At 43.2% G+C, this 14,935-nt stretch overlaps 1 protein-coding gene across 5 annotated transcripts in view; it reads right to left on the minus strand.

Annotated features, from left to right (window-relative positions):
* Positions 1–14,935, minus strand: part of GRIA3 (glutamate ionotropic receptor AMPA type subunit 3) — a 223,961-nt gene that overhangs the window by 51,166 nt on the left and 157,860 nt on the right. For all 5 annotated transcript variants that reach the window (XM_073361295.2, XM_073361293.2, XM_073361296.2 and 2 more), the window contains exon 12: positions 12,906–13,104. In XM_073361295.2, the coding sequence (XP_073217396.2) occupies positions 12,906–13,104 (199 nt within the window). The remainder of the gene's footprint in view (positions 1–12,905; positions 13,105–14,935) is intronic.

The following is a 14,935-nucleotide window of genomic DNA, read 5'->3' on the forward strand; positions in this document are numbered from 1 at the left end:
AAATACCAGGCCAAGCTCTTGAGCTTAGCCCCCGATCATCCTAGTGGCCATGCTGGGGTGAACAGGACCAAAGACCGTTTGGGGGGGGTCATTCCACTGGGAGGGAATGGGCAAGGATGTTTCTACCTATGGCCGGTCTTGTGAAGTATGCCAAAGAGTGGGAAAACCCCAAGACCAGGTCAAAGCCCCTCTCCAGCCACTCCCCATCATTGAAGTTCCATTTCAGCGAGTAGCTATGGATATTCTGGGTCCTTTTCCGAAAAAGACACCTAGAGGAAAGCAGTACATACTGACTTTCATGGATTTTGCCACCCGATGACCGGAAGCAGTAGCTCTAAGCAACACCAGGGCTAAAAGTGTGTGCCAGGCACTAGCAGACATTTTTGCCAGGGTAGATTGGCCCTCCTCACAGATGCAGGAACTAATTTCCTGGCAGGAACTATGGAAAACCTTTGGGAAGCTCATGGGGTAAATCACTTGGTTGCCATTCCTTACCACCATCAAACAAATGGCATGGTGGAGAAGTTTAGTGGAACTTTGGGAGCCATGATATGTAAATTTGTAAATGAGCACACCAATGATTGGGACCTAGTGTTGCAGCAGTTACTCTTTGCCTACAGAGCTGTACCACATCCCAGTTTAGGGTTTTCCCCATTTGAACTTGTATATGGCCGCGAGGTTAAGGGGCCATTACAGTTGGTGAAGCAGAAATGGGAGGGATTTACCCCTTCTCCAGGAACTAACATTCTGGACTTTGTAACCAACCTACAAAACACCCTCCGAACCTCTTTAGCCCTTGCTAAAGAAAACTTACAGGATGCTCAAAAAGAGCAAAAAGCCTGGTATGATAAACATGCCAGAGAGTGTTCCTTCAAAGTAGGGGACCAGGTCATGGTCTTAAAGGCGCTCCAGGCCCATAAAATGGAAGCATCATGGGAAGGGCCATTCACGGTCCAAGAGCACCTGGGAGCCAAGGAAAGGTCAGCCTTCACCACACATGTCGGGCTGTATGAATTTAATGTACTCCCTTTTGGGCTGCGAAATGCACCTGCGAGCTTCCAAAGACTTGTAGATGGTCTCCTAGCAGGATTAGGAGAATATGCAGTCGCCTACCTTGATGATGTGGCCATTATTTTCGGATTCCTGGGCAGAACACCTGAAACATCTACAAAAAGTCTTTGAGCGCATACGGGAGGCAGGACTAACTGTTAGGGCTAAGAAGTGTCAAATAGGCCTAAACAGAGTGACTTACCTTGGATACCAGGTGGGTAAAGGAACTATCAACCCCCTACAGGCCAAAGTGGATGCTATCCAAAAATGGCCTGTCCCAAAGTCAAAGAAACAGGTTCAATCCTTCTTAGGCTTGGCCGGTTATTACAGACGATTTGTACCGCAATACAGCCAAATCGCCACCCCACTGACAGACCTAACCAGAAAGAAACAGCCAAATGCTGTTCAGTGGACCGAAGAGTGTCAGAAGGCCTTTAACCAGCTTAAAGCGACACTCATGTCTGACCCTGTACTAAGGGCTCCAGACTTTGACAAACCGTTCCTAGTGACCACAGATGCGTCTGAGCGTGCTGTGGGAGCAGTTTTAATGCAGAAAGGACCGGATCAAGAATTCCACCCTGTAGTGTTTCTCAGCAAAAAAACTGTCTGAGAGGGAAAGCAACTGGTCAGTCAGTGAAAAAAAATGTTACGCCATTGTCTATGCTCTGGAAAAGCTACGCCCATATGTTTGGGGATGGCGTTTCCACCTGCAAACCGACCATGCTGCGCTACAGTGGCTTCATACTGCCATGGGAAATAACAAAAGACTTATTTGGTGGAGTTTAGCTCTCCAAGATTTTGATTTTCGATATCCAACGCATCTCAGGAGCTTCTAACAAAGTGGCTGATGCACTCTCCCATGAAAGTTTCCCAGAATCAACTGGTTAAAATCATCCTTGAGATGTGGAAAATATTGTTAGTCTTTATGTACTTGGTAGTCTATTTAGAGGTGCATGTGTCTTATTAACTCTGTTTTTTCCTAGAGCACCAGGAAGAAATCCCACCCAGCATTTCACCCTAGCTGAGATTTGGGGGGGCGTGTCATAAATATAAAGGGAAGGGTAAACCCCTTTAAAATCCCTCCTGGCCAGAGGAAAAATCCTCTCACCTGTAAAGGGTTAAGAAACTAAAGGTAACCTCGCTGGCACCTGACCAAAATGACCAATGAGGAGATAAGATACTTTCAAAAGCTGGGAGGAGGGAGAAAAACAAAGGGTCTGTGTCTGTCTGTGTGATGCCTTTGCCGGGGACAGAACAGGAATGGAGTCTTAGAACTTAGTAAGTAATCTTGCTAGATATGCGTTAGATTATGATTTCTTTAAATGGCTGAGAAAATAGCTGTGCTGAATAGAATGAATATTCCTGTCTGTGTGTCTTTTTTGTAACTTAAGGTTTTGCCTAGAGGGATTCTCTATGTTTTGAATCTAATTACCCTGTAAGGTATTTACCATCCTGATTTTACAGAGGTGATTCTTTTTTACTTCTATTAAAAGTCTTCTTGAAAGGAAACTGAATGCTTTTTCATTGTTCTAAGATCCAAGGGTTTGGGTCTGTGGTCACCTATGCAAATTGGTGAGGATTTTTACCAAACCTTCTCCAGGAAGTGGGGTGTAAGGGTTGGGAGGATTTTGAGGGGAAAGACGTTTCCAAACTACGTTTTCTCGGGAACCCAGATAAAGTTTGGTGGTGGCAGTGGATGTCCAAGGGCAAAGAGTAAAATAGTTTGTACCTTGGGGAAGTTTTAACCTAAGCTGGTAAAAGTAAGCTTAGGAGGTTTTCATGCAGGTCCCCACATCTGTACCCTAGAGTTCAGAGTAGGGAGGAACCTTGACAATTCCCATCCTTGCTCAGAACAGGACTGGCGGCAAAGAGGGGTCTTGATGGGGGTCAGGTTGGGTGGAAGCCCAAATGTCAGGACTAAGTATGTAGGAAGGGGCAGAAAATGTTTGCAAAAATTGAGAATCAGTCACTAATCCAAAATTTCCTTCAGCCATCTGTAACTTTTTTCAAATTTCCCCCTGACAATTGTTCTGCCCTCACCATAAAAGAAGCTTCCCATTACTAGTCTCTCTTCAATATTTTATTCATACTAGTCTGGATCATTTTGAAAAGATGTGTGGGCAGGAAACATATAATATGCTGTAGTTTCTTTTTAAAAAGACAAATCTTATTTTCTCAAGTGAGCTGAATTCATATAAACAGACAAACAAATCACCATTCAAGCTGTAACTAGCCTACACTTCATTGAAATGTCAATAACCATCTGAGTAATAGATTGTAAATCAAGTTTTAAAGAATTTCCTTTCCTTGCACAATATTGAACACCAGGCTAAGCCTGTATTCATCTCCCTGCACTTTATTGCTGATATTCACTCTTCTGCATTGCAATATTGAACTCAAAATTAAAATGACTCCTTTTACCAACAGACAGGCTGGTTTTTCAAACTTCTTTATGTTTCACTAGCTGAGCCAGTTCTAGGTGTATTCACATTCAATGGAAAAGTAAATTCTGGAAATTTAGACGAGATGATACCCTTGGTATCCTACTCTGGAAAGATCTCATGTCCTGCTAACTTCTTACATTTAGCCTGTGGCAAAAGTTATTCCTGCCCGTACATTCTGGGCACATCCACAACTCCCCAGGGTTCCTTTGGAATAGAACCGATGTGGTTCTGTTGTGAAAATGGAGACTGGAGAAGTGGGGGAGGCCACAGTGTGTCAGAGCAGAAGCAGGCACGAGAAGAGATGATGGTGGGATCCTGTCTGCCCTCCTTTGGGGGAGTGGCATGAAAGGACTTGTGGAGATTACTTCAGTTTTTGGGCTAAGACGCGTCATTGGAGTGGCTCTATGCCTGCTCTACAGCAGGGAGGAATCCTCTCGGTATCTTCCTATCACCCAGCTCAGCTATCCAGGCCATGCTCTGGATTTGGCCCTTGATGAATTTCCATGGCGCAGCGTTTTTCAGCACGATATTTGAACACTGTTAGGCCTGACAAGTTTTCAGCTCCAGTCAGACTAGGCCAAAATACCGGCAATGATGGTGCAATCCCAGTGCACTGCGTGAGATGATGTTTCATATTCACATCATTAAAGTTTCTAAACCTTCATGTATTTGCTAATTATGTAGAAGTAAAACTAGCAGCACGGTGGGTAATTTGTCAGCACCCATGCATTTTAAATGAATCCCTTTCAAAACACCTTATTGTGGCACAGCAGGGTTACATAAAGTAGTGCGGTAACTTGAGAAACTAGGGTCCCCACTGTCTTGAGAGTGTCATTATCATATAGCTATTCTCCAAAACCTAGAACATACAAACAGCAAGTGATTTCTCCCTGGGGCACTCACGGCTTTGCTTCGGTGGTATATCCACAGCTATATCCGACACTGTGTTATTTCACCTCCATATATTATGCCTGACCTGATAAAATAAGTCACCTACACAAAGCTCTTGGCAACTAAATGTCTATTTAAATATGTAAGTTCACATGATTAAGTTATAGTTACATGTATGTGCATTGGAAAGCCCAATTATAATCACAAGCAGAGTGGATAGAAGCGTGCATGCTGAATAGTTTATGGTAATGTGAATACTTATGCAAACACTTGCTACTAAGACCTAATCAGTATAAGCTTTGGCTAGAAATCTTGCTAGTCTGCCTTCCTTATTAAATGGCCCATTCTTATTAACCCTAGGTTTCAGATGAATGACATCTGTCCCAGGAGTGGATAATGAATGGCCTGCTAATTTTAATTTCCATAAGGAGGCATTTTCCTTCTCAATGCAACATATAAAGACAATAGCGCATTTAATTAGAGCACTTCGTCGAACACCATTGCTCTGTAGGTATATAACGCTAGCTTTGCTCCTCTCTTTAAAATTACTTGTTAGTGTTTGCACAGAAAGGGAAAGACAAAAGAAGCAGATTGTTAGAGAAAATAACTACTATCAGGCCATTCATTATGCACTCACTGGAAAGACTGCGATTGCTATGCATAGACATGCATTTATGAGATATATTTATATATATATTTATAAATGCAGACACATACACATATATACATACACACTCTGCATGTTTTTTATATTGAGTGTGTGTATATATGCTGTTTTCCATATTTTATTTATTAAAAACACTTAAAATTCATACCGTGCTAGTCTGTTTTAAACAAATATTGAATCTATACAAATATTGTATACAGATACACCATGAAATGTGGTGTTAACAGTTATTAGTAACATTGAATAAATAATGACCAGTTGCAGTTATTAATACTGACCTATACATTTCCCATCAAACCTTGTGTAAGGAATAAAAAAAACAACAACCTTGATTCACCAGACTATTTAAGGGAGGTTTAAGTCAGTGCTCTGCCTGATTGCTCTCTTTCTACATCAAATCTGAAAGATCTATTTATCTCATGTTTTGGAAGCTATCTGTTTTCTGTGATATTCCATTCGCTAGAGACTATACATGTAATCACACTTCAATATTTTTGTCAGGCATTTGTTATGATCACTTTGTGCTTGATGCCAAAACACAGAAACCTTTTCCTTATCCTAGTTTTATCCAAAGGCAAGAGCAAAGTATTTGCATGAATGCTGTTCTCTGAACAATCCCTATATCTTCACAAGCAAACTGTATTTTGAAATTAGAAATCAAACAGAGTTTAGCTACAGATGAAGTCCGTGGGGTTCAAAAGCAGTTCCCCATGGTATTTTTAGCAGGCTCTATTACTGATCTCAAAAACACTGGGTTATAGTTTGATTGGATTAAATGCATAAATCTTGCATGGGAAGTATTGGTTTTCGTTTGACACTCTCAGTTTACTAAATCATTTTCTGACACAATTTATTTCAGTGATCAACACTCTTTGTCTTCATGCAGTATTACAGCAGAAAAGCATAACCGCCTGTAACATGATTGCTAAATTGTAACAGGTATAACGTAATTGTTAGCACATGCTACTGCTTTAGAACATATTCTGGTTGTTTCCTCTACCAATGACAATTTCTTCCTCTGTAGGCACAGGAAGATATTGGGACAGGTCCTGGGTTGCAGTTAGGGCAGGATTAGGTCTGAAAGGTGCCTGAGAGCTGCTTTAAATTGCCCCAAGAGGTGTAGAATGCACCATAAGTGAAAGCCTCCTTTGTGTACCCCATCTTCAGTGGTGCTGGGATTGTGCAAATCCTTCAGTCACTGTTTGCTCTCATGTCAACTGAGAGATTCTGGTTTCATGAAAGAAACTAAGAGGAGGAAGAGGTATCACACTTTGTGGCATCCTTAAAACAACTTTCTGGGTATTTTAAATTGGATGCTGTGTTACATTGGCCTGTGGTCGACCTAGAAGGTTAGTACAGAAATGCTTCATTTCTGAGCCTGGTTTCACATACTAGGAGACTGCAGTATCTGTAGCTTTCTGTGGAAATTGCTGCAAGCGAGGTCCAAGTGCTCAGTGCATCCACAAAACCATGTAAGATAGGAAAATTTTCAGGCAAAATATTAGTTAGAAAGGAATGGGTTGTCAAGAAGCGATGGGATAGAGTGAAGACATGATGGGCACACATGCTCACATTAAGAAGGGACATCTTCTTAATGTGTACATGAAGACATAAGATGAAAAAACAGTACCAGTAAAAATTTGGGGTTGGAAGATGAAAACTGGCCTGTGAAGTGAGACAAAAGGGCTTCCCCGAAGCAGGACCAGAAAAAAACACAGGGAGTAGGACAAGGCCTAATGTGGGAGGCAGATTATCTCACATCGGCTACTGTGGGGTTCTTACACCATCCTCTGAAGCATTTGATGTTGGCCATGGTCGGAGACAGGATAGTGGCTGATCCAGCCTGCCAGTTCCTATGCTTGCTAATAACACCGTTTGCTGTAATAGCGTCCTATACTTGCCCAGTTTAGATTGTAGATGCTTTGCTTTAAAGTCATAATCATTTGCTTAAAACCCACAAAAGTGAGACGTGTCAGAGCTAAGGCTGCAAATTCACCCCTGGTGTACCCAATCATGTCTAAGCATTGCAGCTCATATGGTATGAAGTCACTCCCTGTTCTTTGGTCCCCTGCATTTCACCTATGGATTTCAGCCTTAGCTCTGATGTCCCTGACTTTTGCCAATATGAATCATTCTTTTCTTTAAAAAAAAACACCCCAACATTCAAGGTATTTCAGTTTTAAGTGAAGAAGTGTTGGCTGGTCTGTTTGACTTCCAACGGCCTTGAGGCTCGCACTTTTCCCAGCTGAGATAAAGCACAGATAGTAGCAATGTCAAGTGTCAGCCTCCCTGTACAACAGCTAACAAATATCCAGAACCAGCCGTAGAAGTGAGAGGGCAGCTCTGCCAAAGCATCTAACAAAGCTGACAATTGGTGTCATTTGTGATAGGCATTAGGAACAGGATATAGAGCAGCAAGTCATTTCACGTGGGCAACAAATAGCCATCAGATGGTAACACTTCTTTTTCTTCACTAGTTTTCTTGACTAGAGTCAAATCAGTGGTCCGGAAGTGAAAGATTCTGTGACCCACTACCAATCCTTTGACTCAGCCAGTTCCCCCCAAAACATTACTTTAACACAGTTTTAGCGGTCTGACTATGAGATGCCTTCAGTTTCTCTATAAAAAGGAGGAAACGCAAGATGGCAAGATCATTCAAAATGTCCCATACAGCAGTATGTCCTTCTGTAAAGCACCACATTGCACTAAAGCACTGACACCTTTATGTCATTTCAAATATTTTCAGTAAAATCTAAATAGTCAGTTTATCAACAACTTATTAAACTAAAATGGTCTATACATATTGTTTTGCAGAACTCTATTGCTAAGCCCTTTAATGCTGTCACATGTGATCAGTTAAAAGAAGCCATCTGAATTGAAGAGCAGTTTACACTTGTAAATGTCCAGAAATGTGTACTTCCTCTTCATCTGAAGTTTCAGTACAGCCCCATTTACAGAAGAATTACTAACTGGTTGTAAAGGTCACCTCTTCGGAATATATGCGTATTGGAATTCTGAAACCAATTAGAATGGGATATTAGACATTTTCAGTGCTGAATGTAGATTAATTACACCATATTGATTTGATGTGCTGGTCACATTTGTTGAAACTTTAATTGAATGGATTAGAAGATGTTGGTTCTAACATATAAAACCCATAAAGGAAGGAAGCTACATTTTTGAAATTGCTTTCCAGGTTAGCAGTTTTTTCTAGAGAAAGATAGAAACATTTTTGAGTCTTTAATGCAAGTCTTTATGTTAATAAATCTCCAAGGAGAGATTTTTCCTTTCATTTTCCCTTACAATAGGGATGAAGGCCCTTTGAGATCATGTTGGGAATTGATGAAATCCATTGATTGCCATTTAAATGATGCCTTTATAAGCTAATTATTGCAAAATTGTTAAACGTTTCTGATAAGCGACTATCATCAAAAACACACATTTCCTTTGGTTGTTAGATATTCTGGGGTAATGAATATCCTTAAACAGCAGCACACCAATTAGTTAGGATGGTAAATATGGCCTGCTGTGATGACTTTGAAATAAATGTCAGACTGACAGCATTCAGCAGGCTCATTTGAAAAAGGGATGTTACAGTTAGCTTTGATCTATATGCATCGATGGTGTCTGGCTGGAAGACATTGGAATGGGTGAGGAAACAGTCAATGATATAAAATAGGTCACTGGCTGGAACCTGCCCAGAGCAGAAGTGGTTTCAAGTTGTTACCATCTGTTCACGTGGAATGAGTTGCTGGCCTCAATCCAGTTCCCAGTGCATAAATGTCCACGTTACAAAAAACACCAATGTAAGTAATACTAACTGGAAACCTTGCCAACTGTCTCTGCAAAGAGGCCAAGGACTGAACGGGCTGCGAACTCATTTCATCCTTAAAGGCAGCGAAGGTATTGGGCAGATGAAACTTGCTTGTGCTGTACCCATTAGAGAGAAAAATAAGGCTTTCCCCCCAGTACTGCTCATTTGGCTCCATTCACCAGCCAGTAAAATCCACTGTGAGAGGAGTGTTTCCAGACATTTTTAGCTTTGTGTCTTAGAAAAGAGAACTACCCCTCACATGCAAGCTTTTGTCATGGGTCTTAAGACTATGTCCTTCCTGGTCCAATGCTGCAAAGTCTGTTAACCTCCCCATCTCTCTATTCATGCATCTACAGTGGGAATGGTTAGCACTTTCATAGAATCATAGAATCATAGAATATCAGGGTTGGAAGGGACCCCAGAAGGTCATCTAGTCCAACCCCCTGCTCAAAGCAGGACCAATTCCCAGTTAAATCATCCCAGCCAGGGCTTTGTCAAGCCTGACCTTAAAAACCTCTAAGGAAGGAGATTCTACCACCTCCCTAGGTAACGCATTCCAGTGTTTCACCACCCTCTTAGTGAAAAAGTTTTTCCTAATATCCAATCTAAACCTCCCCCACTGCAACTTGAGACCATTACTCCTCGTTCTGTCATCTGCTACCATTGAGAACAGTCTAGAGCCATCCTCTTTGGAACCCCCTTTCAGGGAGTTGAAAGCAGCTATCAAATCCCCCCTCATTCTTCTCTTCTGCCGGCTAAACAATCCCAGCTCCCTCAGCCTCTCCTCATAACTCATGTGTTCCAGTCCCCTAATCATTTTTGTTGCCCTTCGCTGGACTCTCTCCAATTTATCCACATCCTTCTTGAAGTGTGGGGCCCAAAACTGGACACAGTACTCCAGATGAGGCCTCACCAATGTCGAATAGAGGGGAACGATCACGTCCCTCCATCTGCTCGCTATGCCCCTACTTATACATCCCAAAATGCCATTGGCCTTCTTGGCAACAAGGGCACACTGCTGACTCATATCCAGCTTCTCGTCCACTGTCACCCCTAGGTCCTTTTCCGCAGAACTGCTGCCTAGCCATTCGGTCCCTAGTCTGTAGCTGTGCATTGGGTTCTTCCGTCCTAAGTGCAGGACCCTGCACTTATCCTTATTGAACCTCATCAGATTCCTTTTGGCCCAATCTTCCAATTGGTCTAGGTCCTTCTGTATCCTATCCCTCCCCTCCAGCGTATCTACCACTCCTCCCAGTTTAGTATCATCCGCAAATTTGCTGAGAGTGCAATCCACACCATCCTCCAGATCATTTATGAAGATATTGAATAAAACCGGCCCCAGGACCGACCCTTGGGGCACTCCACTTGATACCGGCTGCCAACTAGACATGGAGCCGTTGATCACTACCCGTTGAGCCCGACACTCTAGCCAGCTTTCTACCCACCTTATAGTGCATTCATCCAGCCCATACTTCCTTAACTTGCTGACAAGAATACTATGGGAGACCGTGTCAAAAGCTTTGCTAAAGTCAAGAAACAATACATCCACTGCTTTCCCTTCATCCACAGAACCAGTAATCTCATCATAAAAGGCGATTAGATTAGTCAGGCATGACCATCCCTTGGTGAATCCATGCTGGCTGTTCCTGATCACTTTCCTCTCATGCAAGTGCTTCAGGATTGATTCTTTGAGGACCTGCTCCATGATTTTTCCAGGGACTGAGGTGAGGCTGACTGGCCTGTAGTTCCCAGGATCTTCCTTCTTCCCTTTTTTAAAGATTGGCACTACATTAGCCTTTTTCCAGTCATCCGGGACTTCCCCGGTTCGCCACGAGTTTTCAAAGATAATGGCCAGTGGCTCTGCAATCACAGCCGCCAATTCCTTCAGCACTTTGCCCACTCCTGGCTAGCACTGGTGCAGCTTTGCTGGTGGTTACAAAGGAGGAAGCACTAATGTGGAGAGGGCGAGATAGGGAACAGTCACGTTTACCATTGTAGCCTGTGGCCAGCTTACACTCCTGCTTCCTCTGTCACTCCCAGCAGTGCTGAGAAAAGTGCTCTTATGTCCTAGTGTAGATAAAGCCCAAAGCACAGAGTGAATATAATCTATGAAGCAGGCATTCGGAAACTGCAAACTTCTTGAAGAGTTATTCTGAGTTTGAAGCCAACATTATTATCAAGTTAGGAAGCTAATAGAGATCGTATAATGAAATATTTCTTAAAGGTGTGTGTTCACATAAGGACATACCGGTACTTTTTTTCTCCTTCTCAAATCAATGGAAGAAGACTGGGTACAACAAGCAGTTCCATGCTCCATCATGACACGCAAAGTGGTTATTCTCTAGAAATTAATAGTACAACTGAAATAATGCAGAGCTCCCAAGAAAGTAAAATGTAGACAAGGATCGGTTAGCGCCACTTACAGTGCATATGAAGGACTGAGAGGGCCCAGTTTCTGTGCCACCAATTCCCCCTTTTGTCCTCCGTGTTAGCATAAAGCAGAATTTTGTGCTTGCTCCCACGGTTGCCAGTGCTCTGCTCTCCTCCCACCCCATTTCATTTTTCTTTATGCCTCGACAGAGCTGGCAGCTCTTTATAGGTCATCCTCATTTAGAACCCTGCTTTCCCCTAGCTTGAGGAGAGTGTCAGAGAACATCCCGACTCTTATCAGCACAATAAAGTATTCATACATTTACTAGACTTTGTATCCTTTCAAAAAAAACACTTGCTCCTTTGATCTTGCTCTGAGAAGGGATTTGCACATTACATCAGACTATTAAGAAAACAAAGAACTCTCCCTAACAATTCCTTTTTCTATAATTCATAGGTGCAAGCTATTCAGATGCAGAATTCTCCTGTAGGAAAAGTGAGGTGCATCTAAATAGCATCAAAGCTGCAGAGCCATTCAGCCTGGAAAGGCCAGAAGGGACTTTAAAGTCATAACATTTTTAAGTATGCAAAATCTGGTTTATATGAGTTTGAGGTTTTTTTGGCTTCCACTGAGCCTGTGCTATTCAGCTCATGGTAAGGAAGGAACCTCCCATTTCTTTCAACAATTGATTCCTGGCCACCTGGGATTCCCTGCAAATACCTGATATCTGACAGTGACCTTAAAATGGATAAGCTCCTCAAGCTAATTGTTACCAACACAACAATACGGCCATTATTCGCCACTAAATTATTAGCATATGCCACTCATACAGCATCTGGGGACTGATCCTCTAGGCTTACTCTGGTGGGATTGCAGGAGTAGGGTTTTGGCCCTCAGCCCCTTAACCTGGAAAAATGATCCAATCTCCCAAATTCTTCTGGTCATGGACAGCAGTGAATATAGTGATTACATGGCAGACTGCTAGTGCAAATTTGTACTTCTGGAGCCAGAGCCTGGGCTGATTTACATCAGTGGAAGATCTTGCCCTTGGTTTCCAGTTTAAACAGATATTTACCCATGAAAAATCCTGAAAATTATTTTTCACCACATCCAGTCTCCGGCCCCGGTCCCCCAACATAAGCATTGTCTTATTAAATGGGGGAGGGAGGGAAGCAAATTTCTGTACAATACTGAAATGTTTCCAGCATGCAATTTATCGTATAAAAATACAAAAGCATGCTTCCCACCCTGCTTTTTTAAATTATGGCAAAGACAGGCCAAAATTGGAAGCTCTAATTATTATTTATGGACTGCTGGCAATGTGAAACACCCAAAGTCGCTGCTCCAAGAGTCTTATTGTAAATGTTACGTTGGCCATTATATTGCTGCACAGCATGCTGAGCTTCTGAAAGTGGGGAGCCAAAACTCTTCTTGCAATATTGGATTTTTGAAAGGAAGCTGCCTCGCTACTCAAATCACCCCAGATAACTAACCCTGCTGCTCCAAGGTTCTGATCCTCCATTCTGATGTCAGTAGAACTACTAACAGACTCGAAGTTCAGCCTACGTATAAGTGCTTGCAGACTCAGGGCCTTGTTTATGAGGCATTTATTATTTAGGAACACTGTGAGAGAGGTTTAACAAAGCTGCCGTAAGCCAGACTACTTACTCTAAAAAATTCTTTGGTTGAGCCTGAATCCAAGGTTCCATAGGCTATTTCAGTTTGCTTCGCCAGATCCTCTGCACTTTCTATGGGAGAGACCATCCTTTCCACAGTAAGGAAGGCAGCAAGGTTGGCAGTGTAAGAAGAGATGATGATGAGTGTGAAGAACCACCAGACTCCTCCGACAATTCGTCCTGAGAGAGATCTACGGTAAAACAGACAGGGTCAAAATTGTTAATCCATTCTGTGTTTCTCTTCTAGAAGGGAAGCAATGTTTTTATTATAGCATCCTAAAGTGGGCCTGTAAAGTTTGCATGCACAACCCTTTTGGTGTACAATCTCCATATTTGCAGACTTTTCTTGTGCACATAAAATGGATGATCATAAGCCAACTCCTGATATCCTTACCCAGGCATTACTTAGGAGACGTTTCACTCTATGAGTGAAAACTCAGTACAGAGCTCAAGAGTTGTCTCTAAGGCCGTGATCCTGCCAAGACTTACACTAGGATTTCAATGGGATGACTTAATTTTATGCACTGTTGGTACAGACATAAGTCTTGGCAGATCTGAGACTAAGTGCGTGTGTGCCTACGTATCTGTGCAAGTGGGGACATGTACAAATGGTATAGACACAGGCACGGCCGGCTCTACTGTTTTTGCCGCCGCGGACGGCAGGAGAGAGAGAAGCTGATGCCGAGTTGCTGCTGCCGTGGAAGCTCTGCCACCTGGTTCTGACCGCCGCCCCAAGCACCTGCTTGGAACGCTGGTGCCTGGAGCCGGCCCTGGACACAGATCAAAGCACTTTCTTGAAATTTTGGCCTTAAATTAATTTTTAATGAGGCCTGAAGTTGACAGAGAAAAGTTTCAGCAATGAAGCCGAGGATGATACCACTAATGTTTTAAGACTCTATTTGTGCACTTCTTGCTTGGTCCTTGCAAAACCTAGTGATGAGTTTTGTCCCGAGAAAGGAATGAGTAAGGTGATGTGCAGAGTGTTTCAAAAGTTCATTGGATGTGTAGTGTAAACAGGTGTAACATGGTATAAATAAGGTAATTTGTAATTTATTTAGAAGGAAAAATGGATGCAGTTATTACTGTGTGGCATATCCTGGGTAGGCATTTTAAAGGAACCAGAACCTGAAGCAGGCACTTCAGTTCCAGAAGTCAGGCAGGATAAGTAGATGAAGGAAGTCGTCCATGGGGATTGGAGGGGCCAGGAATAGGTCAACAGCAGTTGACCGATGGAGGCAGAAGATAGGTCAGGGGTGGCCAACCTGTGGCTCCGGAGAAGGCTGTGGCTCTTCAGAAGTGAACATGCGGCTCCTTGGCTAGGCACCGACTCCAGGGCTGGAGCTACAGGCGCCAACTTGCCAATGTGCCGGGGGATGCTCACTACTCAACCCCTGGCTCTGCCACAGGCCCTGCCCCCACTCCACCCCTTCCCCTCAGCCTGCACTGTCCTCACTCCTCCCCCTGTCCCCCAGAGCCTCTTGCATGCCACGAAACAGCTGATCAGGAGGTGTGGGGAGGGAGGGGGAGGCACTGATTGGCAGAACTGCCAGTGGCGGGAGGCACTGGGAGCAGGGCGGGGGAGCTGACGGGGAGGCTGCTGACATATTACTGTGGCTCTTCGGCAATGTACATTGGTAAATTCTGGCTCCTTCTCCCAGTTTGGCCACCCCTGAGAAAGGTGAACACAGGAACCCTCCCACTCCCCCACCTCCCAACTCATTCTGCAGCAGATCAATGATAGGAAGTGGGCAGAAAAGTCCCATCCAATGCTCAGTGCTAGCTGATTACATGCGAGACCTGGAGCTAAATAATCTCCCCCCTGAGGCCTGCAAAAGGGGAGTTACTCCAAGGGAGCAGTATGAGGTCTGCTCATGCCATGGCTCAATGGGAATTAAGGGAGTCTGAATCCTACACATTAGAATGAGGAAACATTCTGGTATATTTTATGTTAATTAAAATTTGCATGTCTAAAACCCACTGTTCCAAACAATGCATGTTACTATTTAATAATTTGGGTCTGCC

Source organism: Lepidochelys kempii, chromosome 9, assembly GCF_965140285.1.
Source record: "Lepidochelys kempii isolate rLepKem1 chromosome 9, rLepKem1.hap1, whole genome shotgun sequence".
NCBI classification, from domain to species: Eukaryota; Metazoa; Chordata; order Testudines; family Cheloniidae; genus Lepidochelys; species Lepidochelys kempii.